Source organism: Garra rufa, chromosome 3 (assembly GCF_049309525.1).
Source record: "Garra rufa chromosome 3, GarRuf1.0, whole genome shotgun sequence".
Taxonomy (NCBI): domain Eukaryota; kingdom Metazoa; phylum Chordata; class Actinopteri; order Cypriniformes; family Cyprinidae; genus Garra; species Garra rufa.
The window spans coordinates 50,077,075-50,095,415 of NC_133363.1; the positions used below are offsets into that span (position 1 = coordinate 50,077,075).

At 40.5% G+C, this 18,341-nt stretch overlaps 1 protein-coding gene across 1 annotated transcript in view; it reads right to left on the reverse strand.

Moving 5' to 3' along the window:
* Nucleotides 1-14,867, reverse strand: part of kdm6ba (lysine (K)-specific demethylase 6B, a) — a 29,153-nt gene extending 14,286 nt beyond the window's left edge. Inside the window, exons 1-9 of the mRNA XM_073836329.1 lie at nucleotides 14,806-14,867; nucleotides 4,258-4,353; nucleotides 2,695-2,787; nucleotides 2,264-2,387; nucleotides 2,049-2,144; nucleotides 1,760-1,970; nucleotides 1,333-1,584; nucleotides 1,050-1,214; nucleotides 172-669 (exon numbers count right to left, since the gene is read on the reverse strand). Of these exons, the coding sequence (XP_073692430.1) occupies nucleotides 172-669; nucleotides 1,050-1,214; nucleotides 1,333-1,584; nucleotides 1,760-1,970; nucleotides 2,049-2,144; nucleotides 2,264-2,382 (1,341 nt within the window). The 5' untranslated portion in view covers nucleotides 2,383-2,387; nucleotides 2,695-2,787; nucleotides 4,258-4,353; nucleotides 14,806-14,867. The remainder of the gene's footprint in view (nucleotides 1-171; nucleotides 670-1,049; nucleotides 1,215-1,332; nucleotides 1,585-1,759; nucleotides 1,971-2,048; nucleotides 2,145-2,263; nucleotides 2,388-2,694; nucleotides 2,788-4,257; nucleotides 4,354-14,805) is intronic.
* Between the last annotated feature and the right edge of the window lie 3,474 nt (nucleotides 14,868-18,341).

The following is an 18,341-nucleotide window of genomic DNA, read 5'->3' on the forward strand; positions in this document are numbered from 1 at the left end:
GGAAATGAATGTTATAGTCAACAAATCAAATGACATAAAATGTTAACTACTGATAACATTTATATATTACAGTAGTATTGTGTAACATACTATTTACTAATATTAAACAGCCAGTAATTTTTAAATTTTAAGTTAGATCTGTTTGTGTAGATTAGAGAGGTTTTGTGTTACCTGGTTTCTCCAGGGTTTATGGGGGTTGTGCTGAGGTACTGTGGCCTGGTCCTGGCTGTTGGCTGGTGGGCTGGAATGGACCAGCCCTGGGTGAGGCTGGAATTGGGGGTGACTGTAAGGCACAGAGGTGTCGTTTGCTGGTGAGGGTGCAGGGCGCTCTCTGTCTGTCCGTGGGGATGATGAGGATTTAGGTGGTGGTGGAGCCTGGTTATCCAAAGAACTCACTCCAGAATCATGTCTTCTTTGTGGAGTAGTACCATGTGGTTCCCCTTGGGTCTGGGCTGAAGGTCTGCTTTTGGGGTAGGAGTATGTTGAATGGTGAATGTGAGGGTTCAGTGAAGGTGGTCCCAGAGACTGAGCAGTCTTGTGGGACTGTGGTGGAGGACCCCTGCTTTCTTCGTTGCCTCTTGTGTTGGGAATGGCGGGTGAAGACATGGTTGATGGATTCAAGGGAGGCGGTTTATAGTGGAAACTTCCAGTTCCTGACTTAGCTGAATCCTGTAAATAAAGAAATGGAATTGGGAAGACTCAATGTTAGTAATAACACTGACACACTACATGACTTTCAAAGTTGTTGGACTGCTGTTCTTTACTGTTGATTGTTATTGTCAGTTAAAACTCATTTCACATTACTGGACTTGGATTACAGACAGGTCTAGATATTTAACCTGCTAAATGGATTTACACCTGATTTCTGGCTTTTGTCGTAATCTCCATTGGCAAGTGAAAAATCAGGGCTAAAATTGTGTAGTGTGTGGGCCGCGTAAGGTTAAAAGTGAAAGCTAGTGGTAATCACAGATTATGCAATATATTAAACTGTCAGACAGAATACAGGAAAATATGATTAAATATTAACCTTCAGATCAGCAATGACTGACCTGAAAATCGATGGGTCCGCTTTTGTGTTCATTCAAGTTCCATGGTGCTCCTCCTTTGTGCATTGGGTTCCATAAGCCAGGTTTGGGTGGGGGGTAGTTGGAGGATGCCTGCTGATTGAAATGTATAAGTGGACCAGGTACAAGCCGCGGGGCTGAACGAGGAGTCTGCCATAAGAAACAGTAAAAAAAGAGCTTTTTAGAACACTTGTTAAAGGCATGTTTTAGGACAAAAAAAAAATGCTGAGATGAGGACATAAAAAGACACGAGATGCTCTCAACTAACCTGTTCAGACCCAGAGCTCTTCTTTCTCTTGTTTGGACTGGGGCAGTCCTCCATGGGCCGGTGCAGAGTTGGAGCAGGGGTCTGCTGAATAACAGAGTGCTCTGCCAGAGGGGGTCCAGGACGTTTTAACTGTCCAGAATGAGAGTGAGGTCCCCTGGGTTGCTGCTGAGTCTGAGGTTGAGTCCACATATCAGGTAATTGAGGCATGGGCCGCGAGCCATGGGCTGGGAGCTGAGGATGAGGAGCACCATACTTTTGGAAAAAATGAGAAAGTAGTTGGCGAAAGTACTCTCAACCACAGAACACAGTTAAAAGCGCTATTCAATTAAATGCAGTGTAATGTAAAGCTAGTCTTTCACAGATTTAAAAATACAGATTTTGAGAGCATATAAAAGGTACAGTTTTGAAATATAAGGTCAATAATCACCTTCAGCAGCTGACTGGCTCGAGCTGTGAGGTGTGCAGGAGGTCCTGCATTGTAGCCATTGTGCAGTCGGTTGTGGTTATCACCAGGCAATGGCTCATATCCCTGGCCAGTTCTGGTTGGTTCCCAAGGCCTGGGAGGAGCAGGGGGCATCCTTTGTAATCCTGGCAACAAAGCCTGAGACAGGTCTTGCTTATCTCCTCGATGTAAGGGGCTGGAAATACAAGGACACATTAACAAACTTTTGCCAGAAGTATTTGTAAAACAACAACAAAGCTTGAGAAATACTCACCCATTGTTTAAGAATTTACTAGGATGATTTAGCCCCGTCATGTGACTGGGTGGCATATGGGGGAGGAACTGGTGCTGATTGACACCTGGTAAGCACCTGTCAAGAGGTAAGAAAACAAGGTTTTGCTTTGATCATTCCTTTTTATAGCTTGGTGTGCACAACTTTATCAGCGAAGTCACAAAGCATGATGCGGCCCGGATCGTGAGGTATATTACCTGGAGGGAGGTGGCCAGGCGCGGCTGCCCACGGAAGCCCATGGTCCCCGGTTGAGTCCGTCCAGAGAAAAAGGGTCCCGTGTGCTGCACCCGGAGAACTGATCTGCTGTGTGATGCATCCAGCCTAGACAATAAACAAATACAATTTAGTTTACTACACGAGTTTAGTATGTAGTGAGGTGGTTGTGAAACTTAACTATTTAACTACTAAAGCATTATGCTGCCTTCAAAGTCTTGGCTTATTTTATCAATAGCTGTTTTTTTTTTTTTTATATATATTTTTAATTAATTTTTAATTCAGGTTAACATTGAAAACACAAAGGTGTATAAAATAATGTCATGTATGCTAACAAGCAGCAAATATTCTTCTTGATAAAAATTACTGTTCAGTGCTACACTCTACCAAGAGAACAGAACACATGGTTACTCACCACACTAGCTGTGAGTGTGAAGCCCTCCACTGCAAAACAGAGAGGGCCACTCACCAACACGAAGGAGAAGCTGTTTACTGCTACTCCTGCCAACTGGAGAGAGAAAGAAAAGAGAAGAGATCGGACATAAGGGGGTGAGGCACAAATAACTGCCAAATCCATTAAACACAGGGGGAAAACACATCCTTTGTAGTCTGTATGAGTGTTTGGCCTGAAGGCAGCTAATAACAAAGGAACCCTCCAGAACGCTAGTGCCACTTGCTGCCTGTAGGGGGCAGTGCTTTTCTGTATTCTAATGGGAGAAAAGGGTGCACAGATGGGCTTGTGGGAGTTCACCTGTAGGGTGAGTACACTGAGGTCATTATAACCCTTCCTAGGGCCTCTTGGCAGAGGGTGAGAGTGATGGGAGGGAGGGGAGGGGAGGGGACGAGCAGAGCAAAGCCCTGGAGTTAAGCCAGCGGTGTCTGTGTGCATGTGTACATAAAGGAGTGTGTGTACTTGTGTTGTGTTGCTTGAGTTTGATTATTTGCATGTGTATGAGTGTGTGTCTGTGACAAGAGAGACACTGAGGTTAATCTCATTAGGCCAGGCGTGATGGAGAGAGGAAGGGATAGAAAGAAAGAGCAAGGGGTGGAGGGAGGAAAGGAACAGCAGAAGGCTCGAGCAGGATGGATGGACAGATTAGGGAAAAAAGACGGGTCTAAAATTAAAGTGTTCTTTAGGGAGACACCAAAGTGAGAAGACCGGCTGTGCTCCCATGAAACACCCACGCATGCAAACACACTGAGCTTCCCACGCATTCTGAACACACATGGAACACAGAACGCGCGCTGGATGCACAAATATTGGCAAGCGTGCACACACACCCGATTGAAATTGCTTGGCACGCGCATATATACCCATACAGCAAAGGACGCCTAGCGCACACTAATTATGGCCTTGGCTAAAGCGTTTCAAGTGTGACACGCACACACAGGCTTTCTCTTTCTATAGCACAAAGTAAATACACACTTCTTATACAATTATTCAGGCCACAGATGCAAAACTGGTCATCCATAAAATGTTGTATAACCTGATCGGTTAGTCCTGAGCTATAAACTCAACATGCAGTGTAACACTTGCTGATGAAATTCACAAGCCTTTAATACATCAACACAGTCTTTAAGCTGCAATTTTGGTCATGAGGCATGAATTAGTCTAAAGAGAAATATGTGGCAATATTCAGAGATTGTTTGGATACAGTGTGTGTGAGCTATTCATTGCTCAGCAGGTTTAGTCAGACCGTCAGTGTATGTGTGTGTACAGTATTTTGAGTCTGCAGTGCACAGGAGCCCACCCACTCCTCTCTGGCTCATGGTCTTGCACTATTAAAAGGCTTCTGTGATATTTCAGGAACTCTGGAATTAGCTGCTAGAGGGGACTGAAATAATCATGACCCTGCAGTGCATTGCATTGCATTCTTAGAACAGTTTCTGCATATTTACACACACACACACACACACACACACACACACACACACACACACACACACACACGCACACACACACACACACACACATTACCTGTTAAATAAGCATCTAGCACCACTTCTCAAACGTCTGAAGAGTTCGAGTTTAGCACCAACAGTTGATCATCTCAGCCGACTCAGATGTAGATTGCTGTAGAGGGAGAAGAAGAGGTAATAATCAGCATTTAGTTTGACTTAACTCTCATTTGTGTTCCTGATCTTTTACATTGGCTTCATTCCATCCAATCAGGACAAGCGCTGTGAACACTGCCAGGCTTCGCAGCTGTGCCATCAATAACCTGTCATTGACAGGGTGTCAAAAATGACTCCAGAGTCTGGAAACTGAAAATCCTTTATTAGGAGCACAATAATGAATAAAAATATTTCATATGTTCCAAATGCATTCTAAATAAATAAAAAAATGTATTTATTTAATAGTAACTATGAAATGTCAGTTGTAATGAAGAACGAAACTAAACATGTCTGCAACACTGGGAGCTCTTGGGCGGCGAGCAGGACAACAGTGAGAGGAAATCCGTGATACTGTCTCTCACACACAATGGTGAGAGTTATTGTGGGGAGATGTCTGAATAAACAGAGGCCTGGCTCTCATAGAGAAGTATCGATGTGGAAAGCCAACTATCACATGTGAAAACTGTGGCTTGGGCAAAACACCCAATGAGAAATAAAGGTGGCATTGATGGGTTTATAGAAAGTAGAAAGTGTTTTCAGTGGTTGGTATGTGCATGTTCATACTAGCACAAGAGAAAAACTTTGTATAAAACAGGCACTTACACACAATAAACCAAGGATCTTCAGCAGTGAATCTGCCAAATATAGTGTGACCCTAAACCAGTTTCAGTGAAACAAAAACTAGGGCTGCCCTTGACTAAGGATTTCATTTTAGGCGATTAGTTGAGTAATCATTTACATTTATACAAAAATGTACATTTATAATAAACAATTGAAATCATAATATTGAGCCTTTAATTGCCTGTATAGCCTAATAAGCGCTTAAGCACACGCATAAATCTTGCCATAGCACACCAGCAGAAGTAATGATTATGAATGTGTCAGAGAAAAACAGTAAGAAGGCTGCATTAACATTTTAGTAATTTATTGATTAACTAGTCCTTTTTTTACTTAACCCTTATGCAGTCTTCGTTTTGGAATCACACTCATGAACATAAGAATGCAAAAACAGCAAATGTTTTTATTTTTTATTTGACAAATTACAAGAGAGCAGTTTTTATGGTCTCCAAATGTAGTCCTGTGTGTTTCATAATATGTAGATATAAAAACTTGTGAAAAGATATCTTTCAGGTGGTCAAATATCAAATAGTGGATCTCTGCAGCCACCTACTGATAAACATTTCACATTTGTTTTGAATTGGTTCATTTAAAAGTAGACATTCTGCTCTCTATAGATATATATTTCATGTCAGTAAGGCAAGTATACACACTTTCGGTTTCATTTTTTTTTTTTGACACGCTCAAGTTCACAGAGGTGGCAGAAAGCAAATCCGGTTTGCATTTATTATTTTACAAAAGCACAATGTTGCTACTACTTGCATATTCCAGATGATAAGCCATATTTGAGGTTGATGAATGATATAGGTGAATGTTTGGATGTCCTGCCCAATATACTGTATTACCACATAGATCAGTCGTTAACAATCTGTCCCTCAAGAACTGTGTGACTTCGCTACTTCCTGTGGATTTGGCGTCTATCTTAGGGGGCAGCCCTACTAAAAACCTAATTATTTGCAATGTTCAACTGGAGGTCCTTCGCCAAAAAAAAAATGTTCAGGTAGACAGTGGACAGTGGCTTTCAGTGTACATTCATAGTATAATAACACAAATGCAAACTGAAACTTCTCCATACTACATTTCCTGATTTCACACAGAATGAGAAATCATACTGCAACAGCTTGCTTTTACGAGAACATGTTGTTTGGATTACTAGTATTATCGATTTCTAGTAATGTGGAAACAATACAGCACCCGAAACTGATCCTTATTATTGCAAAGGAGATGAATCGAAACACACACTAGGTCTGATAACAGCTAGCTGTCTGCTGTGTAACCGGGGAACTCCCATGACTCAACCATGGAAAAGGGCTTACCCCACAAGCCAGACTCTGCCCCCTTCTCTCGCACACTCTTTACGGTCAGGTGATCGGGGGGACGCCCACCTCGGTGACAGCTTAGGGAATTTCTGAAAGTGTGCCGTCATCGAAATCTGTCACAGTGCGTTGTTTTGGATGCAAAACATACAAACTGTAAAATTACAGTGGGGTTTTTTAATGTTTCACCAAACCGGGGAATCCGAAACTCGCCGACGCCGATCAGACAGGAGAAAACAGGTGGCTTGCGGTCCAATTGATTATAAGAGTACACGCGGTTGTGTGGTTATTGGTTTATTGTAAGACATCGCATCTCTATTCGCTTTCATGTTTTAGCCAACTTTTTTTTTTTTTTTTTAGAAATATCATCATGAGTATTTACTCATACTTCAAAAACTCTTTTAAAAGTAATTTAAAGTTCAAATCACTTTAAAATCAAATGTTCCAGCGATGATATCATAATATAAAAAATTTCCCCATTCACCCCCACGTCGCCCCTCAGCTTGTTAAAATTCCCCATGACAACAAACATCAAACAACTATTCCAGTCACTGGCTTGGTCGTCACACTTACCAGATCAATGCCTAAAAACACCAAACCAAACGAAGGCCACGTACGTGGGTGTTTACAACCAACACTGTCCAGGCCTGATTCAGGAAATCACCTTGAGAACTAACAAACCATACAGCTGGACCAAAAGATATGACGTCTAAAGTGACGAGTACCCTTTAAAAAAAATTATTCAGGTTATGATTCACTTTTGAATAGATGTGGGGCTGACATCAATTACATGGCAATGTGAAACAATTCCATTTTAAAATAGTGCCACGGATCGTGCGAATGATGTCATCTTCCAGCATGACGTCAGTGTCCTCATTCCCGCCAGAAACTACCACAAGCTACTCGGAGAGCCAAAACAGCTGATCGTGCGAGTATGCAGAAAAGAATGACATGGAATGGAGTCAAGGAATTAGGCCAAGAGAGGGAGAACAGATCGGTGATAAAGATAGATAGATGAGAAGAACAGGGGAAATGGGAGAGCTGGAATGTTCCTCGGTGAGCAAAGGGGGCCAGCGGAAGGGCCTGTGGGTGAGTGCTCAGATTTGGCCATTATATAACCCACCTCAGATAGAGATCACAAACACAGAGGCACAAGGAAGCACAACGTCACAGTAGGATTGCGTCTGTTCCCTTCCCTCTATGTGTGTTTGTGTGTCTGCCTCTGCCAATGATGCAAGGCTGAGTCGTCACGATGGCGTCGCTGCCTTCCAAGCCCACACTCAAAGCCTCCACACTCAACAGAGTGTACATCCTGATCCCGAGAGTGAGTTCAGCTGAGGACACACACAGTGCTCGCTTCTCTATGTCTGTAACTCTGCTACAACCCTTCCTCAACCTTGCACTACCCTTCCAAAAATAACATTACAATAAAAACTTTCACGACTGGCCCCATTATGCTTTCAGTGTGTCACAACTGGCTTCTACGCACAGACCATGATTGTCTCCCCTGCTCTCGTTTTCATGTCATCGCCCTCGACCCAGTTCAACACCCCTGATTTGCGGTTGCTAGACAGATGATAAATCCATCTGGATGAAGCGCATGAAGAGAAGTGCTAACATCACAGGCATCAATATGATATTGACACTTAAGCACTAAAATGTCGTCCATCTGGTATCAGCTGTTAATGAATAAATATGTAGGCTAATATATAAACCAGGGCACATTGGCGGTGTATAAAAGTGCTCAGAAAGCTGTCTTACTAGAAGGGGGAAGAACTCAGGTGACCCTAATCTGAATACTCACTCATTCCTGACATGACACCAAAATCAGCAATTTTTACGAATATGACTCTTGAATTCAGGCCTCAGTTCTCTGTTCTTTCTCTTTGAGTTGACACAAAGAGAAACATGATGCTTTTCTTAGTAACTCTAGTGGTCATGTCCTGTTCAGAGTAAACAACTATCGTGTCACTGTGGTAAGCACTGCTGAGAATAAACCTTTAGTCATTACCTTGAATGAGGTGTATTACTGACACTGATATTACTCATAAAAGGAAAAGTCAACATGAAACAGTTTACAAGCCATTTTGCTTCTGTAACGCATCATATTTCTAAATGAAAGGATATTGATTGAAAAACAAACAAAAGTATGTCGTGTGGGACTTGATTTTATCTGTTGGAAGTTAATTAGATTCAGAAAATTGACTTCTGTCTTTAGTTTCAGAAATGGAGTGAGTAGGCTTCAAGAAAAATGTGCATTAAGAAAGTGATTTTGTGTAATCACAGATTATTGGAAAAATGTATGGTGGGGACTAGGGACTAGGGCTGTCACTATTTTGGTAATCGAGTAATCTGTCTATTATTCTGAAAATTAATCGAGTAATCTGATAATTATAAAAATTTTTTTGTAGTAATGAAAACAGGCCTAAGCGAACAATAGCCTTTGAAATTACTTAAACATATATAATAGCAATGAGGCAATAATAATTAGTTCAAATAAAGTATCAAAAGCAAGTAATCGTATGGTTTGATTAAACAAAACTGTAAAAATATGCATTATGTATACGTATTACGTTTATGTATTATAAACAACAGAGTTAACGTTCATTACGCATTATCATTACCAACGGCCTGACGATTGTTTTTACATTTTTCTTGCGCGATCTAATTCTTGCTAAATATTGACTAAACATTTAGTTTAACATTCAAATGTCCACTTAATCTTTGATACCTAGCCATTTTTTAACAACAGAACTGTTACAGCTATGTAACTTCTTGCATATGTGGACATCAAAATGTGTAGAGTGAGGGTTTTAGCTTTTATTTTGAAGTTACGATGAACAGTTAGCATATTGAGAAAGACATTGATGTATTCTCCTGTGTTTGCGTGGGTTTATAAATGATTTAACCTTACAAATCTGATGAAATGGTGCACGTTGCATTCCCAGATAATAAAAGACCCAGACTCACAAAATCAACAATATGCAGCGATAAGATTTTGAGGATTCTAGAGTTTGATGGATCGTTTCATGGATTCTCAGCCGTGGAATGCACCACTTCCGATATTTTGCCGTTTTCTTGACACAAGTAAAATTCAATTTATGATTTTTTTTTTTTTTTTTTAAATTGAGTACTCTAATTAAAACAAGGAATCATGACAGCCCTAGTGGGGACTTGGTTCTATCTATCGGTTGTTGATTGGATTGAAGCAGGTCTTGCAATCAATTGTAAAAAAGGGGATGGAGTTTAAGCAAACTCTTTTCCATTTCATTCCGACTACATGACCTGTGTTTCAACTTCAGAAACATTCTCTTTGAACAGTTTAACAAAAAAAAGTATGTGATCAGACCTAGGGGTGGGCGATATGACCTAAAATTAATATCACAGTACTTTTCATCTTTTGAACGGTGACGGTATAATATCACGTTATTACTTTTTTTTGGTACATTTTGGGAGGAGTAGCCTGTCCTGTCCCTTTGGTATGTGAATAAAGTTAATATTTTTATAATATAATAAGTAAATGGTAGGTATCCTTATCAAAAAGAGACATGGGAGAGTATTATGCATTCTCAACACATTTATTTTGCAAAAAAAAACAAGATCTTACTTAACAGTGTACAACAAAACAAAAAATATGTTTTATTGAAATTTAATTTCTGCAATATTTAAAACCTTTAAATAACTGGGGGAAATCAACCCATGGCAAGTTTAAAAGTAGACCAATTCTGTGGGGAAAAAAACGCGGACTTGGCAACCCTGTATCCAACTCGAGCTGCTGGAGTTAATGTCGTTGCACACATGAGTACGAAATTTCCATCCAAGATTTTTGCATGTAAAAAAAAAAATACAGGTTATGTTAATCGAGTTTACACACCACCTCTGAAACTTTCGTCCGTCATAAAAAAAAAAATTCGGATCGTGTTTGATTTTCTGCATTTTTGCTCCATAATAAGCATTTTGATAAGGATGGCGAATATGAGAAAACAAACAAAAAAAACACATACGAAAATCGGACTCAGTGTACAATGACCTTTAGATTCCAATGATCACGGGTCGAAAGTAAAGAGTGATGACAAAAATAGACTGGAGGATTTGCTGCAATCTTGTACTCACTAACAAATATCTATTATAAGATGTGCTGCTCCCTTTAGTGTGCGTTATCGCAAAATCGAAAGTAAAAGTAAACAGCGCAAACACTCATTTAAATGCGATTTCTATACCCTGCATATTGAAAGTGCGAAAATTATATACAATATTAGAATATTTGCGGGCCTGTAAGGAACTATAGAACTAAGAGCATTCTAGAAAGAGCTTTGTGATTGGATGGAAATTTCAAGCATCATGCAAGGACATGCAACTGATATAAATACTGGTTGGGCGTTTAGGGGGAGTATGTATGTGAGAGTATTTGGCCGCTATTCGTGGACAATTTAGTAACGTCAATGATTCTAATAAGCTCAGGCCGGTCGCGTTCGCCTTGCGCCCGCTCAATTTGTGACCCGCTGTGTAAATCCTTCGGCCGGCCGACTGGGAAAAGTCTCGGTCGTCCCGATTGCCACTCCGCCTCTGGTATAGGCTACAGGCCCAACTTTTCTTCGCGATGTTTCACCAGTCGTTTAATGGCCACTCCCCTTTTACCTACCACCTGCAAAGCTGATACGAATATATTTTACTTTTTATTTACAACAAGATATATAGTATAAGGACAGGTATTCAGACCACAACTGAACGTTTGTAGAAAATTTAATGCCTTATTATTTAGAATGAGCTATTATTGATGTAAATGCAGCCATTCAAGGCACATAATTGATTACGGTATTGACGGTATTAGAAAATCCATGTCGTGGCGCAATGTCACACCGGTGCTGACTATGACACCGGTGTACCGCCCACCCCTAATCAGACCTATGATATCTTGATAGCCAGGGAAAATTCTGCTTTTGTGCTTGTCTGTGATTGTGAACATACCAGCATGTGAGATTAAAGAAAGGAGAACCGATGTTATAAGACAGGAAGTCGTCGTCAGAGCAACAGGAAGTGGGCCTCTCAAAGGAGGGGAGGGTGTCTTAAAAGGGACTGATGAGGGGAATGATGTAACATCCTGTGGAACATGTTCTGTGTGTGTACGTATTTATGAATGGCCCAAAAAAAATGAAAGCAAATATTGGTCTAGTTTCTCATCCTGTCCTATGAGGCAGATGTTCCTGATATCATTCTGTCTGGGTTATACCCGTACCGCTGTTGGTCAACTTGTGTAACAGTTCTTCTGAGAACTAGAGTAAAACTTTTAAGGAACAGAAAGAGTGACTGACGTGCCAGCACGTTACACAACAGACATGGCCCAAATGGCAAAAAAGCTGAAAGACGGGTGCTGTGCGTGAATGGCAGTGACTCAGTGTGCGAACGTCTGCTAGACATGAAAGTCTGGAGTGTGTCTGCACAGCCATCTGCAAGAAAAACTTTTAATGCGCTCAGTTGCACAGACTGTACAAATGTGTCATTGTGAGATGTCAGGAAACACGAGTTCGCTCTTTCATTCTCTTTTAACATTATGAATACAATGTACTAGAAATGACCTTTCTCCGTAGCCATCAAAAAGAGCAAGCTTTTCATTACTGGAACAGTCAAACCTTGAACATCAGTCTCTCTGACTTGTTTGTGTGGTTCATTAGCCCCCAAAAGTCCCCTCCCACATTCAAACTCCTCGTTTCCCAGAAGCAAGTGCATTAGACACCAACAAAACAGGCACACTTATAGGTTATTAGTAACAAAAAGGATAAATCACAAACAAGCTAGATCTTGGAGTTGCCATGGCAACCAGTTGCCTTGGTGTACGGAAGTGCTCCCGTCTGACGCTCGCAAAGTTGGAGAGGGATCCAGCCGAGCGGGATGAAGAGCCACGTCTGGCATCTAAAATATTTCAGAGTCTAATTGAAATATGATAAAAGCTTTTGACCATAAATAGATGGAAATTTTGACTTTAATGTGCTCTAGAGACAAACAAAGATGTTTGCAATACAGGGAAATAATCCCTCCTCAGTCATGTCTCCCCCCTACGTTATGACGCACATCAATGATCAGCGTGTTGCATCCTGGCTGCTCACTCTATCCAAAAAACATCTGACTGAGTCACAGAAACATGACTGATCTTTTTTGTTTTCCACTACTCTCTCTCTCCCTCTCTTCATTCCTCTCAACCACTCCTACTATAGTTTCACCACCCCTCTTTTTCTTTTACTCACTTTCCCTTTTCCCCTAACTCTGGTTTTCTGCCAAAATGTGAGATAACAGACCAGCAAAGTGACAAAGGAAAAAATAAACCAGTCAGAGAGGAAAAAATGTGGTGTCAGACAGTATTAAACCCTTTTCTTTCTCCTTGACTTTAAATACACCACCTAATAACAACACACATTCACAGGCTCGCACACTTTCTCTTGTAAAATTCCTCTAACTTGCCACTTCCTTTTACCACAAAAGTACAGTCCCTAACATGGGAAAAACTCCCACACACAACCGTTAGAGCTCAATGGAATGAACGAGGAGGACTTTGAAGCCTACAACTTTTTTTTTTTCATTTGGACGATCCTGAAATACCAGTATAACCACACTCACGTAAGCCAGGCTCTCTTTCATCATCACTGTCAAATGGCTACCGTGATAAGCGTACGTTGACTAAGCACTCCAGCAAGCCCACTGACCTATGTGATACATCATCATTCATTCATTCACACGCTCACACACGAAATGTGCAACCTACACCATTCTTCTCTTTTTACTCCACCTGTTAGGGTCAAATTCAAACCGCAAACACACCCTGGTGAATGTTCTGTTGTAACTCAAGTAATGAGAAGATCGCTACTCAAATATTGCTCTCATACACAGTTATACACACTTCTTTTGTAGTCTGGCCTATAGCTTTAACACAGGGTTATGCCGTCACAATAAAGGGGCAGTGATGCTGCAATGAAGCGGCTGATTCAAAACACCCGCTGGTCTGAGGAGGACTGAGTCTCGGCAGCTGCTGCACTCTCGAAATTTACAACCCACAACTTCAAAGCGAACAAATGCAGCCTCTCTGTTTTCATGTCAGTTGTGCTAATTGATCGGAAGTTGATCTTCAAAGGGATCTTCCTGTCCCTTATATACCTCGTATTTACTTCCACGGGTGTTTATGACCACCCGTAAAATGCAGAGTGTCCCAACTCGCCCCCCAGACACGCTCGCACAACAAACACCTGTTTCACTGTAATTTTACACGCTGTCAGCGATGTTTATTCGACGTCAACACAAATATTCCCTTAACCCAGGCAACCGGAATATGTTTGAACGCACATGCAAACGCCGAGAGAAAAAACACCCCACCCCCAGGCAGGGCTAGAGGCTTGTTGTAGTAGAAAATGATGCAAATGATTTCCTTTCAGACAGACGCATTCAGTTCAGCACGAGCAGGCTGAGGCAATCCATTCAGCTTTATGAGACTGCCCAGCTCGGCACATCCCTGCAGTGGAGCCCTGCCCTCCCGTGTCAAACAAAGAGCAGTGGATCACATTGCAATCACACACACACATAAATGGGTCAATGAAGTGATGCTCTTTTTTGGTTAGGTTTCACTTGTTCAATTACTTGTTCATATGCATCGCTAAGAACTTAATCTGGACAACTTTAAAGGTGATTTTCTCAATATTTCGATTTTTTTGCACACTCAAATTTAAAATTTTCAATTAATAGTTGTATCTCGGCCAAATATTGTCCTATCCTAAAAAAACATTATCAGTGGAAAGCTTATTTTTTTTAGATGATGTTCCTTTTGACTGGTTTTGTAACCAACTTTGTTTTCAAATATTATCAATAAGTCTATTTTGTTGTCATGTTTGGACACTCATGACTGCATCAATGTCATCAAGATTTATATTAGAAACAAAGAAAAATAACTTTTTTGCTAAGTAATGCTTTATATTTTAGTATGTTTTACTACTTTTAAAATGAAAAATGTCTTTGTTTGACACAAGTAGGCAGTACTGGGCAGTGGGTATGGGCCAGGTCAGTTTACATAGTGAACCCAACCCCCTTCCACCGGACACACGTGGGACTGAGACTTTACAACCTACATCTAAACAATTTCTGCCTGAACACCCAACTTACACAACACAGCAATATATTACACAATCAAACGCCCAACCCAAGTATTAAACCATGCTTTGATTTGTCTAAAGACTATCTCTCCAAAGACAGAAGGCCATTCATTGTCTCAAAAGCATGAGTTTGTGGGTAGTAAAGAGTTAATGCGTGTGGGGAATGAGCGCTGATCTTCCGGTCACCGTTACTACAACGCTTTCATTCACACAGACTGTTGCTAGCCTGTTATAAAGAGTGTAATTTCTTTCAGTCACGGCCAACACTTAACTATGAAGTAGTCACGAGTTTACCATGGGGATAACAATGATAAATCAACTGAGAAAAAGAGATAGCCGACTTACCTTAGTAGTAAAACTCGTTCAGCTTGCGTCTCCACTAGCGCTCCCAAAAGTTAGACGGGATCTGTTGGAGAACAAACGAGGACATCTTTTAGTTTTCCTTACGAGAGGTCTGATGTAGGACACTCGAAAGGTGTCAAATGATTAAATTATGAGTGATCACATATGAAGAAGCTTGAATTACAGGCGGCGCTTTTGTTATAAACGATACGGGAATAAAATATAGAAGCGTCGCGTCAGCGCTGCCTGAGAACAAAAACAAGCGCTAAAACACGATGTGTGACTAAAATTCCTGTCAGTACCGGTGAATATCGGGAGCGTAGTTTATCCGTAACTTCTCCTTGCGTACAGCAGTCCGACCCGGCTCAATAACAACAACAGTAATCCTCAAAATCGTTTATTTTCTTAAATCCTTCGGTTTAGAAGCCAACCGTCTGTTGTGTCTCTCCGCGGAAGGCGTATTGCTGATACTTAATGTTGTTGTTGGGTATGTCTCCGCTCTCTATAGCGAGCACAGAGCTGTGTCTGTGAGTTAAGGCAGGGATCGAGTTGCGGTGAGCGGCGCTGGGTTTTTTAAAGGGACACAGCTCTGGCTGTGCACGTAACCGCGCAGAACAGACGCGCACGCTCTCTTTCTTTCTCAGCGCCGCCCGCTTCTGACGTCAGCGCACGGCCCCGGAATTCCCTGACAGCGCGAACTGGCGCGTCTCCGCCTGCTCCCTTATTTAAAATACTCCTGACTCGTGACTGTCCTACTCTCACGGCCACCCGGGACTGCAGTTCCGCCTCCTAACTATTAATAAGTCTGAGCACGATAATCACGCCTCATCACACAAAAATAATCGACAAAAAATGCTGTACCTAAGACTCATTCTCCTCATTCATTCAATTCAATACTTGGTACCATATATAGCCTTAGGACATGCTGTCCAGTACATAATGGTGACAATAATAATAATAATAATAACAGCAACAAAAACTAATAATAATTAAATATTATTACCGCTATTATTAGTAGATTTTGTAATCTGTTGATTTCCATTTTATGTCACAAAAAAAAAATATATATTTTATATTTATTAAACAACAAAGATGATAATAATACTTTATTATTATTAGTAGTAGTAGTAGTAGATTTTGTAATCTGTTGATTTTATTTTTATGTCACAAAAAATTTAGACATTTGACATTTTTTTATATTCATTCATATTAATTAAACAAAAACAACAATGATGATACTACTTTATTATTATTGTTATTATTGGTGCTATTATACGTACATTTTTGTAATCTGTTGATTTCAATCTTATGTCACAAAACAATTTCTATTTTTTTATTTTATATTTATTCATATTTATTAAACAACGACAATGATAATAATACTCTATTATTATTATTGGTGCTATTATTAGCAGATTGTGTAATCTGTTGATTTTTGTCACAAACAACAATTTATATTTTTATATTTATTTATATTTATTAAAAAACAACAAGAACAATGATGATGATAATACTCATTTATTATTATTTTATTTTTTAGAATAAAATTAAAAGCAAAAACAACAGACTACTGAAAAACGATAGGACAGTTATTGCAGGGTTTATTCAGGACAAGTTTTGAAGTTTAGAAAAAGTTTAGAAAAAAATAATTTCACAGAGAATGATCTGAGCAGTGGACAAGCCAGAGCACTGTAAATCAAAGAGGAGTAAAAATAGGACAGACATAACAGATGGACCAAAAAGTGCTGAAACAAACAAACGAAAAGACAGGAAACTGGATGAGAATTTCAAAATTACACTGAAAGTGTATCCGCTTTTTTCCGGACTTATTCAACAGTCACGATTGAAGTTTTTTTTTTGTTTTGGTAATGACATCTGCCATGTCAGGATGTTTCTTGACTGTGTGAGGACAGGATGGTATGTTCATTTATTGGTGAACAGACGCCGCATGCGTGTGTGTGATCAGCACGTTATATTTAGCAAGGTTACATCAGTGGCAGCGAGACAAAACAGGCCGGCTAAACCACAGGAGTGTGTCACGGGAACCAGGCTTCTTGGACAGCAGCGGAAGGACATCACACACACACACACACACACACACACACACACACACACACACACACACACACACACACACACACACACACACACACACACACACACACACACACAGGACGTAAGCTGCTCTGAGCACAACGCCTACCAAAAACAGGCAAACACTGACAACAGCAGATGTGCAATTGGCTTCTTTTGGAAACTGTGAAGAAAAATATGGCTTTTAGTTTTTTTTTTTTATCATCAACAACCCTTATCATATTCCAGCTACAGCACTGACTTTGCCGTTCGGAATTGTATGTGTGTGTTTGTGTGTGTGTAGGGCGATGACCACATAATAGGATACACCAGACAGGAAGAAGGGATATGACCACTGTGAACAGGGAGTGACGCCCTGTGATCTCTCCCACTCACACCCACACCCACCCATTGTGCTCATGTGTGCCGGTACACTAACAAACTGCCATTACAACGTGATACGTGTGGTTTTTTTTAAAAGTACTTTAATTCCAGAGGCAGGCTTTTAGTTCCGATTACTCGGCTCTGGCTTTATGATCAGGGAGGGACAGAGCTCAGTCTCCCGTTCTCACACGGCAGCTAAATATAGCAGCGTTCCCACGAGCGCAGCAGAATCCTAAACACACACATACACAGAACTGAAATACGCAGAACTGTCAGATGTGCAGAAATGAGTGGTATGTGTGTGTGTGAGAACTGACAGCGGCCTTTAGATCAACACTCTGCTCCCACTTTGTGGGCTCCACTGAGTCAGCACTAGGGTGCACTAGTTGTCACAGCTGTCACACATGGATGGATGGTTCATTGAGAGGGTTAACTCCTACCTCTGCCCACTGTGCCCACATCTACCCCACACATGTATGAATGACTCCATGAGTCCATGCAAGCTGATTGTGAAAGTGAATGTCCCACTCAAACAGTAGGGGGACTGTAACCTCCCTCTGAGGACACGGAAGGAACAATATATACAAATAAGGATTGCAGGCTGACCAGGAGCCAGTGCGAGCAGCATTGCTTAATCTTACATTCGCTGCTCTTGTATATGTGTATGTTATGCCTTACAAACTTATTAACTATGGTTTTCTGTGATTGAGTGTTTACAATGGCATGCCTTAGTTGAATGAACTTGAAAGTCTTATTATTAAGGGTGGGTTAAAAATGTCAGAAATGTGTTGTTTATGAATATAGTAATATACATAGTACATAAAAGTGTGTTTATGAAGATAGCTGTCACTAATTTTTCCAGCTATTACTAAAAATGAAAAATTAAAAAATGTATATTTTATAAATAGTGGATTGAAAAGAAAACTTGACATTTAATGAGTCATGAATATACAGTACAGTGTAAAAATAATTGTAATTTTAATGACTGTAAAAAAAGACTGTAAAAATGCTACAGTAAAAACTTGAACCGGTTAACAGTAAGGTCCCCTACTATATATGGTGAAAAACTGTATTGGAAATTA